At 46.6% G+C, this 20,778-nt stretch overlaps 1 protein-coding gene across 1 annotated transcript in view; it reads left to right on the top strand.

Moving 5' to 3' along the window:
* VWCE (von Willebrand factor C and EGF domains) overlaps positions 1 to 15,106 on the top strand; it is a gene marked incomplete at its 5' end in the record, with an annotated part of 48,496 nt that extends 33,390 nt beyond the window's left edge. The window contains 8 exons of the mRNA XM_038764389.1: positions 733 to 850; positions 5,994 to 6,079; positions 8,026 to 8,122; positions 10,886 to 10,968; positions 11,716 to 11,806; positions 11,984 to 12,066; positions 12,685 to 12,775; positions 13,921 to 15,106. Coding sequence (XP_038620317.1) covers positions 733 to 850; positions 5,994 to 6,079; positions 8,026 to 8,122; positions 10,886 to 10,968; positions 11,716 to 11,806; positions 11,984 to 12,066; positions 12,685 to 12,775; positions 13,921 to 14,624 — 1,353 coding nt within the window. The remainder of the gene's footprint in view (positions 1 to 732; positions 851 to 5,993; positions 6,080 to 8,025; positions 8,123 to 10,885; positions 10,969 to 11,715; positions 11,807 to 11,983; positions 12,067 to 12,684; positions 12,776 to 13,920) is intronic.
* Between the last annotated feature and the right edge of the window lie 5,672 nt (positions 15,107 to 20,778).

Below are 20,778 nucleotides of genomic sequence, written 5' to 3'. Positions count from 1 at the left end.
GAGCCTGGATTAGAACCCAGGTCCTTCTGACTCCCATTCATTCATTCATTCAGTCGTGTTTATTGAGCACTTACTGTGTGCAGAGCACTGTACTAAGTGCTTGGGAAGTACAAGTCGGCAACATATAGAGACAGTCCCTACCCAACAGTGGGCTCACAGTCTAGAAGGGGGAGACAGAGAACAAAACAAAACATATTAACAAAATAAATAGAATAAATATGTACAAGTAAAATAAATAGAGTAATAAATACATAAAAACATATATACATATATACAGGTGCTGTGGGGAGGGGAAGGAGGTAAGGCCGGGGGGATGGGGAGGGGGAGGAGGGGGCTCAGTGTGGGAAGGCCTCCTGGAGGAGGTGAGCTCTCAGTAGGACTTTGAAGGGAGGAAGAGAGCTAGCTTGGCGGATGGGAGGAGGGAGGGCAGGCCTGGGCTCTAGCCACTAAGCCATGTCGCTTCTTATGGCTTCTATGGGTCTTTGTGGAGTGGCTAAGGGTCCTTTTCTGAGCACTGGCTCCTGGATTTGGCTCCCAGACCGACTGATCTAAGAGCGATTGAAGTGTCTCTCGTCCCTTTCCTCACCTCATAGTAATGGCCTCGGTTGAAGAAGAGGAATGGGAGGGAGATAGGGTTCTTGGATAACTTCTCCATCTTCCCCCACATAGCCGTCTGCGTGGCTGCCGGGATGGGTCCATCTAACCCTGCTCTCGTTTTTTGGCCCCTTCCAGAATGGCGAGGTGGAATGTTCCTTCACTCCCTGCCCGGAGCTGGAATGTCCCCGGGAGCAGTGGGTGTTGGGCCCTGGCCAGTGTTGCTTCACCTGTCGAGAACCTCCGTCCGTGACAGGTGAGAACAATGGCGGAGGAGACGGTGCTCTGCACATAGTAAGCGCTCAATAAATACGATTGATGATGATGGTGTGCGGATCCCTGTTGAATCGGGGCGCAGAGACCACCTCCAGCTGCCCGGCAGAAAGTCCCCAAGTCCTCTGCTCTGTGGAGGGACGTGAGAGCTTGAGTTCAGTAGCGTTTACCGGGCTATAATCAATCAATCGTATTTATTGAGCGCTTACTGTGTGCAGAGCACTGGACTAAGCGCTTGGGAAGTACAAGTCGGCAACACATAGCGACGGTCCCTACCCACCAGTGGGCTCACAGTCTAGAAGGTGCTATAAATTATTATATTATTACCATGTATTATGTTATTATTTAAGAAGATGTTATTAGCAGCATGGTTCAGTGGAAAGAGCCCGGGTTTGGGAGTCAGAGGTCATGGGTTCTAATCCCGGCTCCGCCACTTGTCAGCTGGGTGACTTTGGGCAGGTCACTGCACTTCTCTGGGCCTCAGTTCCCTCATCTGGAAAATGGGGATTAAGACCGTGAGCCCCATGTGGGACAACCTGATCACCTTGTATCCCCCCCCCCACACAGCACTTAGAACAGTGCTCTGCACATAGTAAGCGCTTAATAAATGCCATCATCATCAAAGGTACTGGCTAGCCCAGAATAACATGAACTGGCTAGCCCAGAAGCAGCGTGGCTCAGCGGAAAGAGCCCGGGCTTTGGAGTCCGAGGTCAGGGGTTCAAATCCCGGCTCCGCCAACTGTCAGCTATGTGACTTTGGGCAAGTCACTTCACTCCTCTGGGCCTCAGTTCCCTCATCTCTAAAATGGGGATGAAGACCGTGAGTCCCCCGTGGGACAACCTGATCACCTTGTAACCTCCCCAGCGCTTAGAACAGTGCTTTGCACATAGGAAGCAAAGCACTTTTAGACTGTGAGCCCACTGTTGGGTAGGGACTGTCTCTATATGTTGCCAACTTGTACTTCCCAAGCGCTTAGTACAGTGCTCTGCACACAGTAAGCGCTCAATAAATACGATTGATGGTGATGATGATGACGATGGCATTTATTAAGCGCTTTTATTTATTATTTTTTATATTTTATTATTTATTATAAATAAAATTATTTATTTATTAAGGCATTTATTAAATGCCATCATCATCATCATCACCATCATCAATAACAGGAGCCAACCAAAATCATTCACAGGACTCCAAAGGTCACCTGCAAGGCCAGATGGAAAAGATTCAAAGGTCATCCTTCCCACTCTCCCCAGAGATCGGAATGGCCTCCATCTCCCCGTGCTTCCAGGGCTCTTTTTCAGCCTAACGGCAAGATCAATCAATCGTATTTATTGAGCGCTTACTGTGTGCAGAGCACTGTACTAAGCGCTTGGGAAGTACAAGATGCGACAGAACTAAGATTGAGGACAGGTTGGGTGTGTGCTATCGACATGGGCCTGTGGAGAATCTCTTCACAATAACTCCCTCTCTGAGAGTGACAAGTTGAAAAAAAAAGCTGTCCCTTTTTCCCATTGGTTTAATAATAATAATAATAATGGCATTTATTAAGCGCTTACTATGTACAAAGCACTGTTGTAAGCGCCGGGGAGGTTACAAGGTGACCAGGTGGTCCCATGGGGGGGGCTCACTGTCTCCATTTTACAGATGAGGTAACTGAGGCCCAGAGAAGTGAAGTGACTTGCCCAAAGTCACACAGCTGACAATTGGCAGAGCCGGGATTTGAACCCATGACCTCCGACTCCAAAGACCGTGCTCTTTCCACTGAGCCATGCTGCTTCTCTTAAGTGACCTGCTATCAACATTGAGTGCTTGCTGTGTGCAGAGCACTGTCCCAAGAGCTATGGGTTGATAGACATGTTTCCTGCCCACGAGGAGCTTACAGTCTAGAGGGAAGACAGACATTAAAATGAATTAAAGAGATTTTAAAAAGTGCTGTGGGGGTGTGTAGCGTGTGTAGTCCATGGAAGCCAGCTGGTTCAATCAATCAATGGTAATTATTGAGCACTTCCTATGTGCAGAGTGCTAATAATAATAATGATAATAATAATAATAATGGCACTTGTTAAACGCTTACTATGTGTGAAGCACTGTTCTAAGTGCTTGGGTGGGAGGGGAATACAAGGTGATCGGGTTGCCCCACACGGGGCTCACAGTCTTCATCCCCATTTTACAGATGAGGTCACTGAGGCTTAGAGAAGTGAAGTGACTTGCCCAAAGTCACACAGCAGACAAGTGGCGGAGCCAGGATTAGAACCCATGACCTCTGGCTCCAAAGCCCGGGCTCTTTCCACTGAGCCATGCTGCTTCTGTACTGTACTAAATACTTGGGGGTGTACAATACAGCGTGGCTCAGTGGAAAGAGCCCGGGCTTTGGAGTCAGAGGTCATGGGTTCAAATCCCAGCTCTGCCTATTGTCAGCTGTGTGACTTTGGGCAAGCCACTTAACTTCTCTGTGCCTCAGTTACCTCATCTGTAAAATGGGGATGAAAACTGTGAGCCCCCTCTGGGACAACCTGATCACCTTATAACCTCCCTAGTGCTTAGAACAGTGCTTTGCACATAGTAAGCGATTAATAAATGCCATTATTATTATTATTATTATTAATACAACAGAATTCGTGGGCACCTCCCCTGCCCTAATGAGCTTACAGTCTGAAAGGGGAGACATATTAATGTGAATAAATAAGTAATTTATAATCTATAATTTAAAGGTATGTACATAAATGCTGTGGGGTTGAGGGTGGGGTGAATATCAAATGCCCAGAGGCCACAGATCCAAGAGCATGGGCGACACAGAAGGGAGAGCGAGCAGGGGGGAAAAGAGGGCTTAATTGGGGAAGTCCTCTTGGAGGAAATCAATCAATCAATCAATCAATTGTATTTATTGAGCGCTTACTGTGTGCAGAGCACTGTACTAAGCACTTGGGAAGTACAAGCTGGCAACATATAGAGACAGTCCCTACCCGACAGTGGGCTCACAGTCTAGAAGGGGGAGACAGAGAACAAAACCAAACATACTAACAAAATCAAATAAATAGAATAGATATGTACAAGTAAAATAAATAAATAAATAGAGTAATAAATATGTACAAACATATATACATATATGCAGGTGCTGTGGGGAAGGGAAAGAGGTAAGATGGGGGGATGGAGAGGGGGACGAGGGGGAGAGGAAGGAAGGGGCTGAGTGTGGGAAGGCCTCCTGGAGGAGGTGAGCTCTCAGTAGGGCCTTGAAGGGAGGAAGAGAGCAAGCTTGGCGGATGGGCAATGTCTGCTGTGTCTGCCCCTTGTCTGCTGGGTGACCTTGGGCAAGTCACTTCTGTGTGTCTCAGTTCCCTCATCTGCAAAATGGGGATTCAATCTCTGTTCTCCCTCCCACTTAGGCTGTGAGCCCCAAGTGGGACCTGATTATCTTGTGCCTGAGAAGCAGCGTGGCTCCGTGGAAAGAGCCCGGGCTTTGGAGTCAGAGGTCACAGGTTCATCTCCCGGCTCCACCAATTGTCAGCTGTGTGACTTTGGGCAAGTCACTTCACTTTACTGTGCCTCAGTTCCCTCATCTGTAAAATGGGGATTAAGACTGTGAGCCTCACGTGGGACAACCTGATCACCTTGTAACCTCCCTAGCACTTAGAACAGTGCTTTGCACATAGTAAGCACTTAATAAATACCAAAATTATCATATCATATTATATTATATTATTATATTATATAATATTATATAATATAATACATCATATTAATAATATTATATTATATTATATATTATGTCATACTATATTATATTATTACATTATATTATACCATATATTATATTATATTATATTATTATATTATATTATATTATACTATATTATATTATGTTATTTATATTATATTATATTGTTATATTACATTATATTATTTTATATTCTATATTATAGTATATTACATTATATTGTATTATATTATAATATAATATTATATTATATTAATTATATTATATTATATTATATTATATTATTATTATATTATTAGTACAGTGCTTGACACATAGGGAGCACTTAACAGATAATACAATCATAATAATAATGATAGTAATGCAAGCCCCACGTGGGGCAGGATCTATGTCCAACCTGATTATCTTCTATCTACCCCCAGCACTTAGTTCAGTGGCTGGGACATAGTGAGTGCTTACCAAATTCCACTGATAAAAACAAAAAGGTATTGAATTCCCATTTTACAGAGGAGGAAATGGAGGCTCAGAGAAGGCCCAAGGTCACACAGCAGAGCCAGGATTAGAGCCCTGGTCCTCTGACAGCGTGACTCAGTGGAAAAAGCCCGGGCTTTGGAGACAGAGGTCATGGGTTCAAATCCCAGCTCCGCCACTTGTCAGCTGTGTGACTTTGGACAAGTCACTTCACTTCTCTGGGCCTCAGTTACCTCATCTGTAAAATGGATATTGGGACTGTGAGCCCCATGTGGGACAACCTGATCACCTTGTAACCTCCCAAGCGCTTATAACAGTGCTCGGCGCATAGTAACCACTTAATACATGCCATTCTTATTATTATAAATACCATTGATTAATTGATTGATTTTGGGCAACTACTGCTCTGAAAAAAGGAAAGTCCCCATGCTTAGATACCTAGCATATGCATGTCCAGAAAACTGGGTTACCAAATTTTTGGTTGTGAGAAACATTTAGAGGGGTGTGCTATCTATATTCAAGTCACTATGTATATATGTTTGTACATATTTATTACTCTATTTATTTTACTTGTACATATTTATTCTATTTATTTTATTTTGTTAATATGTTTTGCTTTGTTGTCTGTCACCCCCTTCTAGACTGTGAGCCCGCTGTTGGGTAGGGACCGTCTCTATATGTTGCCAACTTGTACTTCCCAAGCGCTTAGTCCAGTGCTCTGCACACAGTAAGCGCTCAAAAAATACGATTGAATGAATGAATGAATGACTCCCAAGCTTGTGGTCTTTCCACAGAATCTTGTCGTTTTTTCTCTTAGAGAAAAAGTTTTTTCTCTTTAAGTCTTAGAGAAAAGTTTTTTCTCTCCAGAGCCCACTCTCGGGCTCTAAAGTACCTCGCCCCGTGGGGCCTTTCATTTTTTTATTTTTTCTGCCGGTTTAGGTTGCTCCCTTGACGACAATGGGATTGAGTTTCCAATCGGACAGATCTGGTCCCCCGGTGATCCCTGTGAGTTATGCATCTGCCAGGTGAATGACAACCTGCTCTACCTCACTGCCTTTACCTGCTCTTCTTCCGGCGATGTAGAGTTGGAAAGGATGCCCTACAGCGTGGCACTTTTGGCTTAGTGACGGACAAATGCATGATGCTTTTTCCCACCCTGTCGCCCCCATCCCCTCTCTCCATCCTCCTCCTCTCCCCACAGACCTTGGAAGTGATTCCCCTTCCCCCCGACTCTGGCCCTGTAGGCCCCTCTGCTTTCCTACCACCCTGGGCCAGCCTTGGGTGGGTCACTGACCCTACTCTGGTGGCTCAGTGGAAAGAGCACGGGCTTTGGAGTCAGAGGTCATGGGTTCAAGTCCTGGCTTCGCCAACTGTCAGCTGGGTGACTTTGGGCAAGTCACTTAACTTCTCTGTGCCTCAGTTCCCTCATCTGTAAAATGAGGATTGACTGTGAGCCCCCCGTGGAACCACCTGATCATCTTGTAATCATAGTAAGCGCTTAATAAATGCTATTATTATTGTAACCTCCACAGCATTTAGAACAGCGCTTTGCACATAGTAAGTGCTTAATAAATGCCATTATTATTATTATTTTTCCCTTGGCCTAAATTTGCCTCAGTCCTGCCAGGAGGTTCCTTGTCAGCCCTGGCTGCTTGGGACCCCCTTTCATTCATTCATTCATAATGATGGTATTTGTTAAGCACTTACTATGTGCAAAGCACTGTTCTAAGCACTGGGGGGATACAAGGTGATCAGGTTGTCCCACATGGGGCTCACAGTCTTCATCCCCATTTTACAGATGAGGGAACTGGGGCACAGAGAAGTGAACTGACTTGCTCAAAGTCACACAGCTGACAGTTGGCAGAGACGGGATTTGAACCCATGACCCCTGACTCCAAAGCCCGGGCTCTTTCCACTGAGCCACGCTGCTTCCCTGCATTCAATCGTATTTATTGAGCACTCACTGTGTGCAGAGCACTGTGCTAAGCGCTTGGGAGAGTACAACAGACAATAAACAGACGCATTCCCTGCCCTCAACGGGCTCCCAGTCTCGATACAAAGCCAGGGAGGGCTGGGACCTGGTGAAGGAGGAGACCTAGGAAGGGAGCGGACCCCTGGTTCTCATCTCCTGAGAAGCAGCGTGGCTTAGTGACAAGAGCATGGATTTGGGAGAGAGAGGATGCGGGTTCTAATCCCAGCTCCGCCTCTTGTCTGCTGTGTGACCTCGGTCAAGCCACTGAACTTCTCTGTGCCTCAGTTGCCTTATCTGGAAAATGGGGATTAAGACTATGAACCCCAAACTGATTACCTAGTATCTTCCCCAGTGCTTAGTAAGCGCTTAACAAATACCATTATTATTGTTATTATTATCAGTATGTCCATTGCGCTGTGGCGGGTGAGGACTGAAAGGGAACTGTGTGTCCGAGAAGGATCAGGGCAACCGGGGTGAAATGGGGCTAAACAAGAAAAAAGTGCGGGAGGGAGGTGGGGGGAAGGTGGAGCCAAGGGGACTCCCCAGCCAGGACGGGGTGTGGATGACCGGGTGGGAGGACATGAGCGGGAGGACATGAGGACACGAGAAGCAGCGTGGCTCAATGGAAAGAGCCTGGGCTTTGGAGTCCGAGGTCATGGGTTCAAATCCCGGCTCTGCCACTTGTCAGCTGCGTGACTTTGGGCAAGTCACTTAACTCCTCTGTGCCTCAGCTACCTCATCTGTAAAATGGGGATTAAGGCTGTGAGCCCTGCATGGGACAACCTGATCACCTTGTACCTTCCCCAGCATTTAGAACAGCGCTTTGCACGTAGTAAGCGCTTAACAAATACCATCATTATTATTATTATTATGAGTGAGACGCCGCATGGGCACCGGGGCCGAGGGGAAGGTGTCACATGGCCATGGAAGTGCACAGAGGAGGCTGGACAGACTCCCTGGGCCTCCCATGGTTTTCTGGGAAGTGCCTCTCTCTTTCAGGCAGATGCCTCAGTGAGCTGCAAGAGGACCGACTGTGTGGAGACGTGCCCTCATCCAATTCGGATTCCGGGACAGTGCTGCCCAGACTGCTCTGCAGGTAGTCATCCGGGGGGTTCAGCACGGACCATTCTAGGACCCCTCCTTCCCCCCCAGAACCCCCCAACCCCTCCCAATCAGTGTAGCAGTGGGGAGGTAGTGCGAGATTGTGTCTTCACCTTGCCAAACGAGGAATACCCTGGCTCACGTACCATTTGAGCGGCCAGATGGTCTCTCTATCCGGTGCTCAATAAATGCTCTCAGTAATGTGGAGGGAGAAGAGGAACCTCTGGGGGCCATTTAGGCATCGGCCTGGTGGTTTGGGAAAAGCACTGAGGCAGCCAGCTCCTGAGCTTCAGTGCTGCCCTCATCCTAATCAGTCAATCAATCATCATCATCATCATCAATCGCATTTATTGAGCGCTTACTATGTGCAGAGCACTGTACTAAGCGCTTGGGAAGTACAAATTGGCAACATATAGAGACAGTCCCTACCCAACAGTGGGCTTACAGTCTAAAAGGGGGAGACAGAGAACAAAACCAAACATACCTCTTAGATTGTGAACACCATATCATCATCATCAATCGTATTTATTGAGCGCTTACTATGTGCAGAGCACTGTACCAAGCGCTTAGCATAGTTATTGAGTACTCACTGTGTGCAGACCACTGTACTAAGTGCTTGGGTGAGTACACTATTCAGTCAGTGGTATGAATTTCATTCATTCATTCATTCAATCGTATTTACTGAGCGCTTACTGTGTGCAGAGCACTGTACTAAGCACTTGGGAAGTACAAGTTGGCAACATAGAGAGACGGTCCCTACCCAACAGTCTAGAAGGGGAAGACAGAGAACAAAACAAAATATATTAAAATAAAATAAATAGAATGAACATGTACAAATAAAATAAATAAATAAATACGCAGGGTGTGTAGACGCTATACTGATTGGGAAAGGATAATACAGTTGGTAGACACAGATCGAACAATCAATCAGTGCTATTTACTAAGTACTTATTAAGGGCAGAGCCCTGTACTGAATGTCTGCGGAGAACATAGCACAGTGGAATTGGTAGACAGGGTCCCAGGCCTCAGGGGTTTATAATCTGAGGCATAGCCCACTGTTGGGTAGGGACTGTCTCTATATGTTGCCAATTTGTACTTCCCAAGTGCTTAGTACAGTGCTCTGCACATAGTAAGCGCTCAATAAATATGATTGATGATGATGATGCATGGAAATTTCACAGGTTGCTGGGCAAAGGTAATCAAAAACTGCTTCTCTCGAGCTAGCTTCCTCTCCGGCGTCAGCTGCTTTAGGAGGGAAGAAGATAGCTTTTATCTAACGATGGGGAGGTGGAGGACTGGAGCGGGAAACTATTTCACTGGATTTTTCTTTTCTTTTTATGGTATTTCTCCAGTGTTTACTATGTGCCAGGCACTGTACTAAGCACTGGGGACGATACAAGCAGCGTGGCTCAGTGGAGAAGAGCCCGGGCTTTGGATTCAGAGGTCATGGGTTCAAACCCCGGCTCCGCCAATTGTCAGCTGTGTGACTTTGGGCAAGTCACTTCACTTCTCTGTGCCTCAGTTCCCTCATCCGTAAAATGGGGATTGAGACTGTGAGCCCCACGTGGGACAACCTGATCACCTTGTAACCTTCCCAGCGCCTTAGAACAGTGCTTTGCACCTAGTAAGCGCTCAATAAATGCCATCATTATTATTATTATTATTACAAGCCAATCAGGTCAGACACAGTCTGTGTCCTGCAGAAGACTCACAGTCTTATTCCCCGTTTTGCAGATGAGGTGACTGAGGCACAGAGAAGTTAAGCTACTTGCGCAAGGTTACACAGCAATCTTCCCCCTTCAGGCTGTAAGCTCATTGTGGGCAGAGGATGTGTCTGTTTTTTGTTGCATTGTACTCTCCTAAGTGCTCAGTACAGTGCTCTGCACACAGAAGCACTCAATATCTACGAATGAATGAACGAATGAATGAGTGACAAGAAGCAGAGTCAGAATTAGAATTTAGGTCCTTCTGATTCCCAGGCCTGGGCTCTAACCATTAGGCCATGCTGCTTTTCTTTTCTACACTTCATTGACCTGCTCCATCATAACAAGACATATGAGCAGCATGGTCTAGTGGTTAGACCATGGGCTTGGGAGTCAGAGGATCTCCGTTCTAATCCCAACTATGTCAATTGCCTACTTGCTGTGTGACTTTGGGCAGGTCACAACTTCTCTGCTCCTCAGTTTCCTCATCTGTAAAATGGGGATTAAGACTGTGTCTTCTGCGGGACACGGACTGTGTCCGACCTGAGTCTCTTGTATCAATCAAGGTGCTTAGCACATCGCTCGACACATAGTAAGTGCTCGACAAAATACCATGTCGAATGTGAAATCAGAATCTCCATCCGATTACCAGTAACACTTTTACTGTCTTTCTCAAAGACTTGAGGGCATATAATAATAATAATAATGATGGTATTTATTAAGCGCTTACTATGTGCAAAGCACTGTTCTAAGTGCTGGGGAGGTTACAAGGTGATCAGGTTGTCCCACGGGGGGGGGCTCACATTTTTAATCCCTATTTTACAGATGAGGTAACTGAGGCCCAGAGAAGTCAAGTGACTTGCCCAAAGTCACACAGCTGACAATCAGCAGAGCCGGGATTTGACTCCAAAGCCCGGGTTCTTTCCACTGAGCCACGCTGTTTATGTGTTTGGAAGCAAATTTGGTCCTTGACCTCAAAGGATTTTATTTGGAAACCCAGAAGGTTATGCAAGAGAATCAGAACTGTTGTGAAACCTTTCTCTCCCTCCTGGTAGGATGCACGTACACGGGGAGAATCTTCTACAACAATGAAACCTTCCCATCAGTGATGGACCCCTGTCTAAGCTGTATCTGCCTGGTATGTCCCCCGTGGGGCTCACAGTCTTAATCCCCATTTTACAGATGAGGTGACTAAGGCACAGAGAAGTGAAGTGATTTGCCCACGGTCCCACAGCAGACGAGTGGTGGAACCAGGATTAGAACCCAGGTCCTTCTGACTCTCAGGCTTGTGCTCTATCCACAAGAGTGTTTGGCACATAGTAAGTGCTTAACAAATACCATCATTATTATTATCAAGGGATGAGTTATGGGACAAGCAAGCTGGTTCCCAGTGGCTGGAGGTGGGAACCAGCCACTCTCCCCCTTTTAGACTGTGAGCCCACTGTTGGGTAGGGACTGTCTCTATATGTTGCCAATTTGTACTTCCCAAGCGCTTAGCACAGTACTCTGCACATAGTAAGCGCTCAATAAATACGATTGATGATGATGATGATGATGATGGAGGTGGTGGGTTTTTCCCTGGTGTGAATTTCCTTTCTAATCCTGTGCCCCGACCTGCCTTGGCTTGGGTCTGAGAGCCGAGGAGACAGGATGCTGCCTGCCCTCCGTATTCAATCCTATTTATTGAGCGCTTACTGTGTGCAGAGCACTGGACTAAGCGCTTGGGAAGTCCAAGTAGGCAACATCTAGAGATGGTCCCTACCCATCAACGGGCTCGCAGTCTAGAAGGGGGAGACGGACGACAAAACAAAACATGGAGACAGGTGCCAAAACCCGTATCCACCAGCATCTTAGGAAGTCCCCATGTGTTTCCTGTGATCCGCAGTTGGGCTCGGTGGCCTGCTCGCCGGTGGACTGCCCTATCACTTGTACCTATCCATTCCATCCTGAGGGAGAATGCTGTCCGATATGCAGAGGTGAGACTTGTCATAGGCAGAACTGGGGTGGGAGGGCCCTTTTGAAGTGACTGTCGGGCTTTTATAATAATAATAATAATAATAATAATAATAATAATAATAATAATAATAATAATAATGGCATTTGTTAAGCGCTTACCATGTGCAAAGCTCCCCTGGTTTATCTCCCTTCTACAGACTGCAACTATGAAGGAAGGAAGGTGATGAATGGGCAGACGTTCGTTTTGGAGGATAACCCTTGTACTCACTGCACTTGTCAGGTGGGCTGGACCGGGGACAGAAGAGACAGCTACTTCTTGCCCTCTAATGTAGCTAGGAGGATAACCCATTTCTCCCTCTGAGAGGGACAGGTCCTTATTCCCCACCTAGCCTTTTCCCGCCTCCATCATCTTACCGACTATCACCTTCATTCATTCAATCAATCGTATTTATTGTGCCCTTACTGTGCGCAGAGCACCGTACTAAGCACTTGGAAAACACAATTCAGCAACAAATAGAGACAATCCCTGCCCAACAACGGGCTCACAGTCTTCCCAATTCCACCTATACACACTTCTTTCCTCCTCTGTCCCTCTTGGTGTAATTGCCACACCGCCCGCCCCCAATCCAGGTTTATTTATCAGTTATTACTTATCATTCTATTTATTTATCAGGTATTACTTATCATTCTATTTATAAATGATAATAATACGTATTTATTAATTTAGACCTTAAAGTGACACCGCCTCTCTGCTATTTTTACCTTTAAGAGAGGCGGTGGGAAAATATCTGACTTCCAATCCAACTCGGACTGGGCTAATCTCTGGAGGTGGGAGGGGGTTCTCTGGGCAAAAGAATCATTTTCAGGGTCTTGCAAAGTCCTTTCTGCCCTTCCCCAGCTCGGGGAAGTAAGCTGTAGAAAGATCACCTGCCAGCAGGCCTGCACTGACTCCTTGCTGCCCGCTGGAGACTGCTGCTTCACGTGCCAAGGTACAAACCTCTCGTTCTTCCGCCTCACTTTCCCTTCCGCTCTCCCCTTCTTTCCTAATAATAACAATGATGCTGATGAAAGTTATGACGACGATGATGGCGTTGGTATTTATGGAGGTCTCCAGATCTTAGTACAGTGCTCTGCGCATGATAAACATTCGATAAATACCATTGATTGATTGGCTGGTTGATTTATGCCAAGCACCGTGCTCGGCCCCCGGGTGGATACGGGATAATTATACGGGACCCTGTCCCTGTTCAACATGGAGCTCAAAGTTTAAGTGGGTGGGAGAACAGGTATTGAATCCTGATTTTGCTGATGAGAGAACAGGCTCAGAGAAGTAAAGTAACTTGCCTGAGCTCACACAGCAGGCAAATTGGTGGCCTTTCAACCTTCACATGAAGCAAAAACTCCTCACTCTTGGCTTCAAGGCTGTCCACCCCCTCGCCCCCTCCTACCTCACCTCCCTTCTATCCTTCTCCAGTCCAGCCCGCACCCTCCGCTCCTCTGCCACCACTAACCTCCTCACTGGGCCTCGTTCTCGCCCGTCCCGCCATCGACCCCTGGCCCACGTCCTCCCCCTGGCCCGGAATGCCCTCCCTCCACATATTTGCCAAACTAGCTCTCTTCCTCCCTTCAAAGCTCTACTGAGAACTCACCTCCTCCAGGAGGCCTTCCCAAACTGAGCCCCCCTTTTTCCTCTCCTCCTCCTCCTCCCCTCTCCATCGTCCCCCCCACCCTACCCCCTTCCCCTCCCCACAGCACTTGTGTCTATTTATGCATATTTATTACTCTATTTATTTTACTAATGATGTGCATATAGCTATAATTCTATTTATTCTGATGCTGTTGACACCTGTTTACTTGTTTTGTTTTGTTATCTGTCTCCCCCTTCTAGACTGTGAGCCCATTGTTGGGTAGGGACTGTCTCTATATGTTGCCGATTTGTGCCTCCAAGCACTTAATACAGTGCTCTGCACACAGTAAGCGCTCAATAAATACGATTGAATGAATGAATGAAATGGCTAGGCCGAGACCAGAGCCCGAGACCTCGGGTTCTAGTAGCAGAGTTTCTCTCTGTGGCCCAGTTGAGCTAAAGTTGTTAGTGATGATGCCGTCTCTGTTCTTTCTTCCCGAACGGAAGATTTCCTGGTCGCCGTGGAAAGAGTCCCCGATCCCTCTCCCGTGAAAGGTGCGGCATTAGGAGGAGCAGCACAGAGCTCACGAGAGACGTCTGGGTCCCCGTTAGGCTTCGGCAATTGTAGCCTCAGAGCACACCCAACCACCAGGCCTGGCCCAGGGCTTCCGCTGCTCCAGCTCCTGTTGAGAAGGAACCTGTCCAACCTGGCGACTTTTCTCCCTGCCATGTCGGCCGATTCGCTCCCGCCTCCGCTGGCGCCAGGCGGTCCGCAGACGCCTCCCTTGGTGTCAGAGACCGTTCATTTACCTAGCCGGGTTTGCGGGGCCTCCCAACCCCCGCCGGCCTCTCCGGAGGTTTCTTCGACTCCCTCAGGACCAGGGGCTTCCTTTCTACCTCCCTCTTCTCCAGAGGCTCCTCAGGCACTGCCCGGTGTATCGGGGACTTCCCTTCCGCCTTCCACAACGCCAGGACCCTTGGAAGCCCATCCAGCCCCCAAGGGTCGTTCTCCGCCCAACGCCGTGACGACAGAATCCTCCACGCTCTCCAAAGTCATCCGTAGCCCTTCGAAGCCTCCAGCCACCAGCCCCAGGCCCGTTGGACTCTCTCAGACTCTCTCCAGACTCCTCGGGCCTCCGGCTGCCAGACCGAGTTCAGCCCCCCAGAAGCCTACTAGGAGTCCTTCGAGACAAGAGGAGTCCGGAGTGTAACTTGGCCACCGTAGGAAGGTTTCGATAGGCAGAAATGCGGAGATTGCCCTGCCGATGGCCCAGTGAGTCTGTAGGGAGACTCTGCAGTAGGAGCCCAGATGAAGGGAAGAGGTTCCCTTTCTTCTCACATTCCATCTGGTCCCCATGGAGCAAGACGGAAGACTTGGAGTGGAAACCACAGTGAGCTAGACCAGACCTTCCCAACCAAACAATCACGGAGCATCTGGGCAGAGGCCTTCAAAGCCAGAAGCAAGCAATGGCATCCTTCCTGGTATTCTCAGGCTGCCCTCCTTTCCCTTCCTCATCTCTTCATGAAGAGCAAGAAATCCGAAAGGACTAGAGGTGGCCAGGCCCTCTTGAAGTGGAGGGAAAGAGGTGAACTATGCTCAGGGCAGCTTCAGGGACTCCAACTGGATCTGCAATTCACTGTGAGCCTGTCTTTCCCAAAGAACTGACCAAATAAAGATTCTTCTATTACCTAATGCCCTGTCTGGCTCATTTGCCTCCCTCACATGTAAGCCGAAAAGAGGAGATTGAATCCAGGCCCAATACCTCAATTCAGGCCCAAAGGAAGTTGCCGAGAAAGTGAGCATCCCATCCCAGCTTGGAGACGAGCCTCTTCCCTTAACTTGGCCCAACAAATCCTTTGACTGTCACTCTCTGATAAGGTGGTGGGTGAAATATCTCTTGAATTCTTCCAGGAGGTTCTGAAGGTGAGGTATCAGTAACGGTAGTTTCCCTTGGGTGGGTGAAATAGCGGCCCTCCGTCGCTCACCAGAGCGGCTTGGAAGATAGATGGTTTTGGGGGTGGAGGTGAAGAGTGAATGATGGTGGATGAATGATTTTGTTCTCTCTTATCTAGTAAGCCTAAAGCCTTGTTGGAATCTATTCCAGGAGAAGGGGATTTCATTTTGCAGGAGGAGACACACACCCAGACACACTCCCACACACGTTTCAGTTTCTCTTTAGCAAATCATTCTTTTTGAAAGTGATTCCATCAGGCCCGTAATTCCTCTGGTAATCTCATTTTAGGATACCCAGAATTCTCCCCTCCATCGTCAGGTGAGGAATGATGTCAACATATCCTCCTATATCATAAGAGGAGAGCTTATCCCTAGTCTTTAGGCGCCTATTGTGTCTGGTCTCTCTTGCAGCCATTTTCAGCCACTCCCTTAGAGCAGGAAGGAAAATATGAAGGTTTCTCTTTGGCTGCCTGAACTGGTGAGGATGAGCATGCAGAAGGAAAACAAGATTTGGTGCCTGTAACAACGAATTTCGTCCACAGGACCTGACCCCGCCTCAACTTTTTAGTGATCTTCCAGTTATCCGGCTCCCAAACCAGCATATATTAAATTGGACAGGATGTCCTGTTTTGATTCTTTGCTCTCTTGGTAGGGAAATCTATATCCAGGTTTATGGGAAGGAGCAAGAGGCAAGGAAAACTCTGGAGGTCTGTGTTGGAAATGAATTCCACTGCGTTTGGGAAGGTGAAAAAGAACAGAAAACCAGGTCATTTCAGAAGGGCTGCTTTAACCATCTTTGTTTTGTTTTGGTTTTTTGTTTAGTTTTTCAGTGGTATTTGTTAAGCACTTACTATGTGCCTGGCTCTTTACTAAGTCCTAGGGCAGGCACAAAGATGATGAGGTTGGATACAGTCTCTGTCCCACATGGGGCTCACAGTCTTAATTCCCATTTTACAGATAAGGTCACTGAGTCATGGAGAAGTTAGTGACTTGTCTAAGGTCACACAGCAGATGTGTGGCGGAGCCCGTGCCCGTGCTCTTCCATTAGGTCACACTGCTTCTCACGCTGCTTGTGTAGCCTAGGATGCCAAAATAAAAATGCCTACTTCTTGGTAGTTAACTTTGGGGTAGTTAACTCTGGGACCAGATTTCTCTGCTGTGCTTTCAAAGAGGAGAATCAGTAGTGAGGACCTTTGGTATCTTTAGGTGATTATTACCAGTAATAATTATGGTATTCATTAAGCACTTCCTACATGCCGACCGCTGTTTTAAGTTGCTGGGGTAGATACAATAAAAGCAGGTCAGACAGAGTCCCTGCCCCTCAAAGCCCTCACAAACTGCGGAGGAGGGAGAGCAGGAACTGAATCTCCATTTTCAAATGAGAGGACTGAGGCACAGAGAAGTAATAATAATAATAATAATAATAATAATAGTATTTGTTAAGCACTTGCGAAGCACTGCTCTTAACGCTGCAGGGGATACAAGGTGATCAGGTTGTCCCACATGGGGCTCACAGACTTAATCCCCATTTTATAGATGAGGTAAATGAGGCACAGAGGAGTTAAATGACTTCGCCAAGGTCACACAGCCTGCAAGTGGCACCCAGGATTAGAACTCAAGTCCTTCTGATGCCCAGGCCTGTGTTCTTTCCACAAGGCCCCTCTGCTTCTTTTCCTTTTCCTATTTCTCTTATTGGTATTTCTAGGGCACAGTTACTGTTTCCAAGAAACTACTCAAGGTTAATGTTTAGTTATTCCTCACGATCTTGCCCAAAGGAGGTGGCAGCTAAGTGTCTTGGCCTACAATGAGACAATAACAATAATGATGATATTTGTGAAGCACTTACTATGTGCTAAGCACTGTTCTAAGCGCCAGGCTGGCACTGGGATCCATGCCTAATCACTGGTTAGGAGGGAAGCACAATGACTTTACTTCTTTCATCTGTAAAATGGGGATTAAAACTGTGAGCCCCTTGGGGGACAACCTGATCACCTTGTCACCTCCCCAGTGCTTAGAACGGTGCTTTGCACATAGTAAGCACTTAATAAATGCCATTATTATTATTATTATTTACTGCATTTGAGATCTTGGGATCCAATCAGAAAGACTTCTAGTATGTTGCACTGTTACCCAAGAACTCTGAATTTCATCTCTCCTGGGAGGAGGAGGGGAAAGAGGACTCAATGTTTCACTTTTAATAACCTTTTTAAATTTAGCCTTATTAATGCGAAAAGGCACGGGCCAAGGATTAAATTCCATAACCAGTTTCTCTGGTAAAATGATTCACCAAAATTGGAAATTTCTAGCATGAGAATAATATTGGCATTGGGCTTCCCTGGAAAGGGACATATTTATGCCATGGGGGCCAGGGCAATCATGTTGTTCCCTCTGTCAAAAATGATGAAATATTGATGAATGAAGACATCGCCCAGGATCCAGAGTTCTCCAGAAGAAGTTGGAATATTCATTGCTTGGAAGCCACTGGAGCAGCCCTGATGTCCTCAGAGAGGAGATATGGCGATAAAGGCTAAAATGCCACTGATATTAGAACAATCAGCTGCTTTTTTTCCCCAACGGTAGTTGCTAAACCCTTACAATGTGCTAGGCACTGTACTATGTGCTGTGGTAATAAAAGGTTGTCAGGCTGAATACAGTCACTGTCCTGCATGGGGCTCACAGTCTTTTACAGATTTTACAGATGAGGTAACTGAAGTACAGTTAGAAGCAGAGTGGCTTGGTGGAAAGAGCCCGGGCTTTGGAGTCAGAGGCCATGGGTTCAAATCCCAGCTCCGCCGCTTGTCAGCTGTGTGACTTTGGGCAAGTCACTTAATTTCTCTGGGCCTCAGTTACCTCATCTGTAAAATAGGGATGACGACTGTGAGCCCCCCATGGGACAACCTGATCACCTTGTAAACTCCCCAGCGCTTAGAACAGTGCTTTGCACATAGCAAGCACTTAATAAATGCCATTATTATTATTATTATTACAGAGAAGTTAAGTGACTTGCTTAAGGTCACACAGCAGACACGTGGCAAATCTGGGAAGAGAACCCAGGTCTTTTTGACTTCTTTGAGTGGAGTTTTCCATGATTTTGAACTCCTCTGGACTCTTTCATCAGGGAATGTCCTAACCCCCAGCTAGAGCTGGGCTCCTGGGTCAATGTCCAGTGTCCTCAGGTCATTGGGTTATGCTATTGGTGCCGTCCTGTGTAATGATTCTCAGTTGGGGTTAGAGAAAGGGAAAAGGTAGGTTTAGCAGGCAGCGGTCTCTGCTCTTCATCATCAATCGTATTTATTGAGTGCTTACTGTCTTCTCACCCCAAAGGAAATTCAGACTCTCAACGACTGAGCGAGTGCCAGAAAGCCAGCGAGTACCACTGAGGCTTCTGCTTCGTTTAAACCCATATGGAGTTTAGGAGAATTGGAAGAATCCCACTGAGTTTTTTTAATGGTATCTGTTAAGTGTTTACTATGTGCCAGACACTGTTCTAAGTGCTGGGAAAGGTACATGCTAATTGCATTGCACACAGCCCATCACCCACAGGGGCCTCACAGTCTTAATCCCCCTTTCACAGATGAGGTAACTGAGGCACAGAGAAGTTTTCAGTTGACAAGTGGCGGAGCCGGGATTAGAATAAAGGTTCTTCTACTTCCAGGCCCCTGCTCTAGTCTACTAGGTCATGATGCTTCTCATGACAGGAGGAAAATCTGGGCCTATAATTTATCATATTACACTTTGAAGCAGCATAATAATAACAGTGGTATTTGTTAAGAATTTACAGCGTGCCAAGTTCTGGATTAAGCGTTGGAGTAGAGAGGAGATAATCAGGTTGGACTCAGTCCCTGTACACCATGGGGCTCACAGTCTAAGTAGAAAGGAGAAGGGGTGTTGAATCCCCATTTTACAGATGAGGAAACAGAGACACAGAGAAGTTAAGTGACTCGTCCAAGGTCAAAAAGCAGACAACTGGCAGAAAACCCAGGCCCTCTGGCTCCCGGGCCCCTGGTCTTTCCACTAAGCCATACTGCCACATTCTTGCTGACACATCAATCTTCTTTATCACACACATATCCCCTTAGGAACTACATCAAGAATTATTATTATGGTGATTAGCAATAATAGTAATAATAATTACGGTATTTATAGAGCTGTTACTACGTGCCCAGAATTGTACACATGTATCCCCTTAGGAACTACATCAAGAATTATTATTATGATGATTAGCAATAATAGTAATAATAATTACAGTATTTATAGAGCTCTTACTATGGGCCCAGAATTGTACTAAATGCTGAGGTACAAACAAGTTAATCAGGTTGGACACAGTCCTTGTTCCACATAGGGCTCAGAGAGGGCGAACAGGTACTGAATCCCCATTTTGCAGAGGAAGAAACCGAGGCACGGAGGAGTTAAGTGATTTGCCCAAGGTTACCCAACAAACAATTGGCAAAGCTAGGATTAGAACCCAGGCCCTCTGACTCCAAGGCCTGTGTTCTTTTCCACTAGAAAAGAACTTCTTTCCTCAAATCGATTTCCTCTTCATCCAGCAGAAAGTTCCCCTTCATTCATATTCCCTTTGAAGAATGATCCCAACGGGATCCTGTGCCCCCATCGATAGATCCTCAGCTGCTTAATAGGAGCCGACGGATTGCAATCACGTCTGGGAGAGGAAATGGCTAAAACGTCTAAATGGACGGGAGCCCGTGGAGGTTCTTGAACTACCGCCCCAAGTTGTGTTTATTCTGAGCCTTCTTACCTGGAGGATATAAGCACTAGCAGGCAGAGTGTACTCGACGCCGTTGATGTGGAAGATGATCGCGGTGAAGGCTGTCGAGCGCAGCGCAGTTGTCGTCCTTTTAAACGAAGGAAAGGACACGGGGGAAGAGGTAAGAGGATTGGAGTCACGCTAGAGGCCGAGGGTTTTTAATCAAGTGGGAGAGCCAGAGTCGCAGTTCAGAAAAAGGCTGCCAAACTGTGTTCATTTATTCATTCATTCAACCGTATTTATTGAGCGCTTACTGTGTGCAGAGCACTGTACTAAACGCTTGGGAAGTACAAGTTGGCAACATATAGAGACGGTCCCTACCCAACAGTGGGCTCACTGTCTAGAAGGGGGAGACAGGCAACAAAACAAAACATATTAACAAAATAAAATAAATAGAATAAACATGTACAAATAAAATAAATAAGTAAATAGAGTAATAAATACGTACAAACATATATACATATATACAGGTGCTGTATACATATATACAGGTGTTGTAGAAATGCCACCCTCTGTCTTACCTGGCGAGCTCCGATGTAGGAATACAAATCAATCAATCAATCGTATTTATTGAGCGCTTACTATGTGCAGAGCACTGTACTAAGCGCTTGGGAAGTACAAATTGGCAACATATAGAGACAGTCCC

Source organism: Tachyglossus aculeatus, chromosome 22, assembly GCF_015852505.1.
Source record: "Tachyglossus aculeatus isolate mTacAcu1 chromosome 22, mTacAcu1.pri, whole genome shotgun sequence".
Classification (NCBI taxonomy): Eukaryota; Metazoa; Chordata; class Mammalia; order Monotremata; family Tachyglossidae; genus Tachyglossus; species Tachyglossus aculeatus.
The sequence above is the reverse complement of the archived record's forward strand: the minus strand, read 5'-3'. Positions and strand labels throughout refer to the sequence as shown.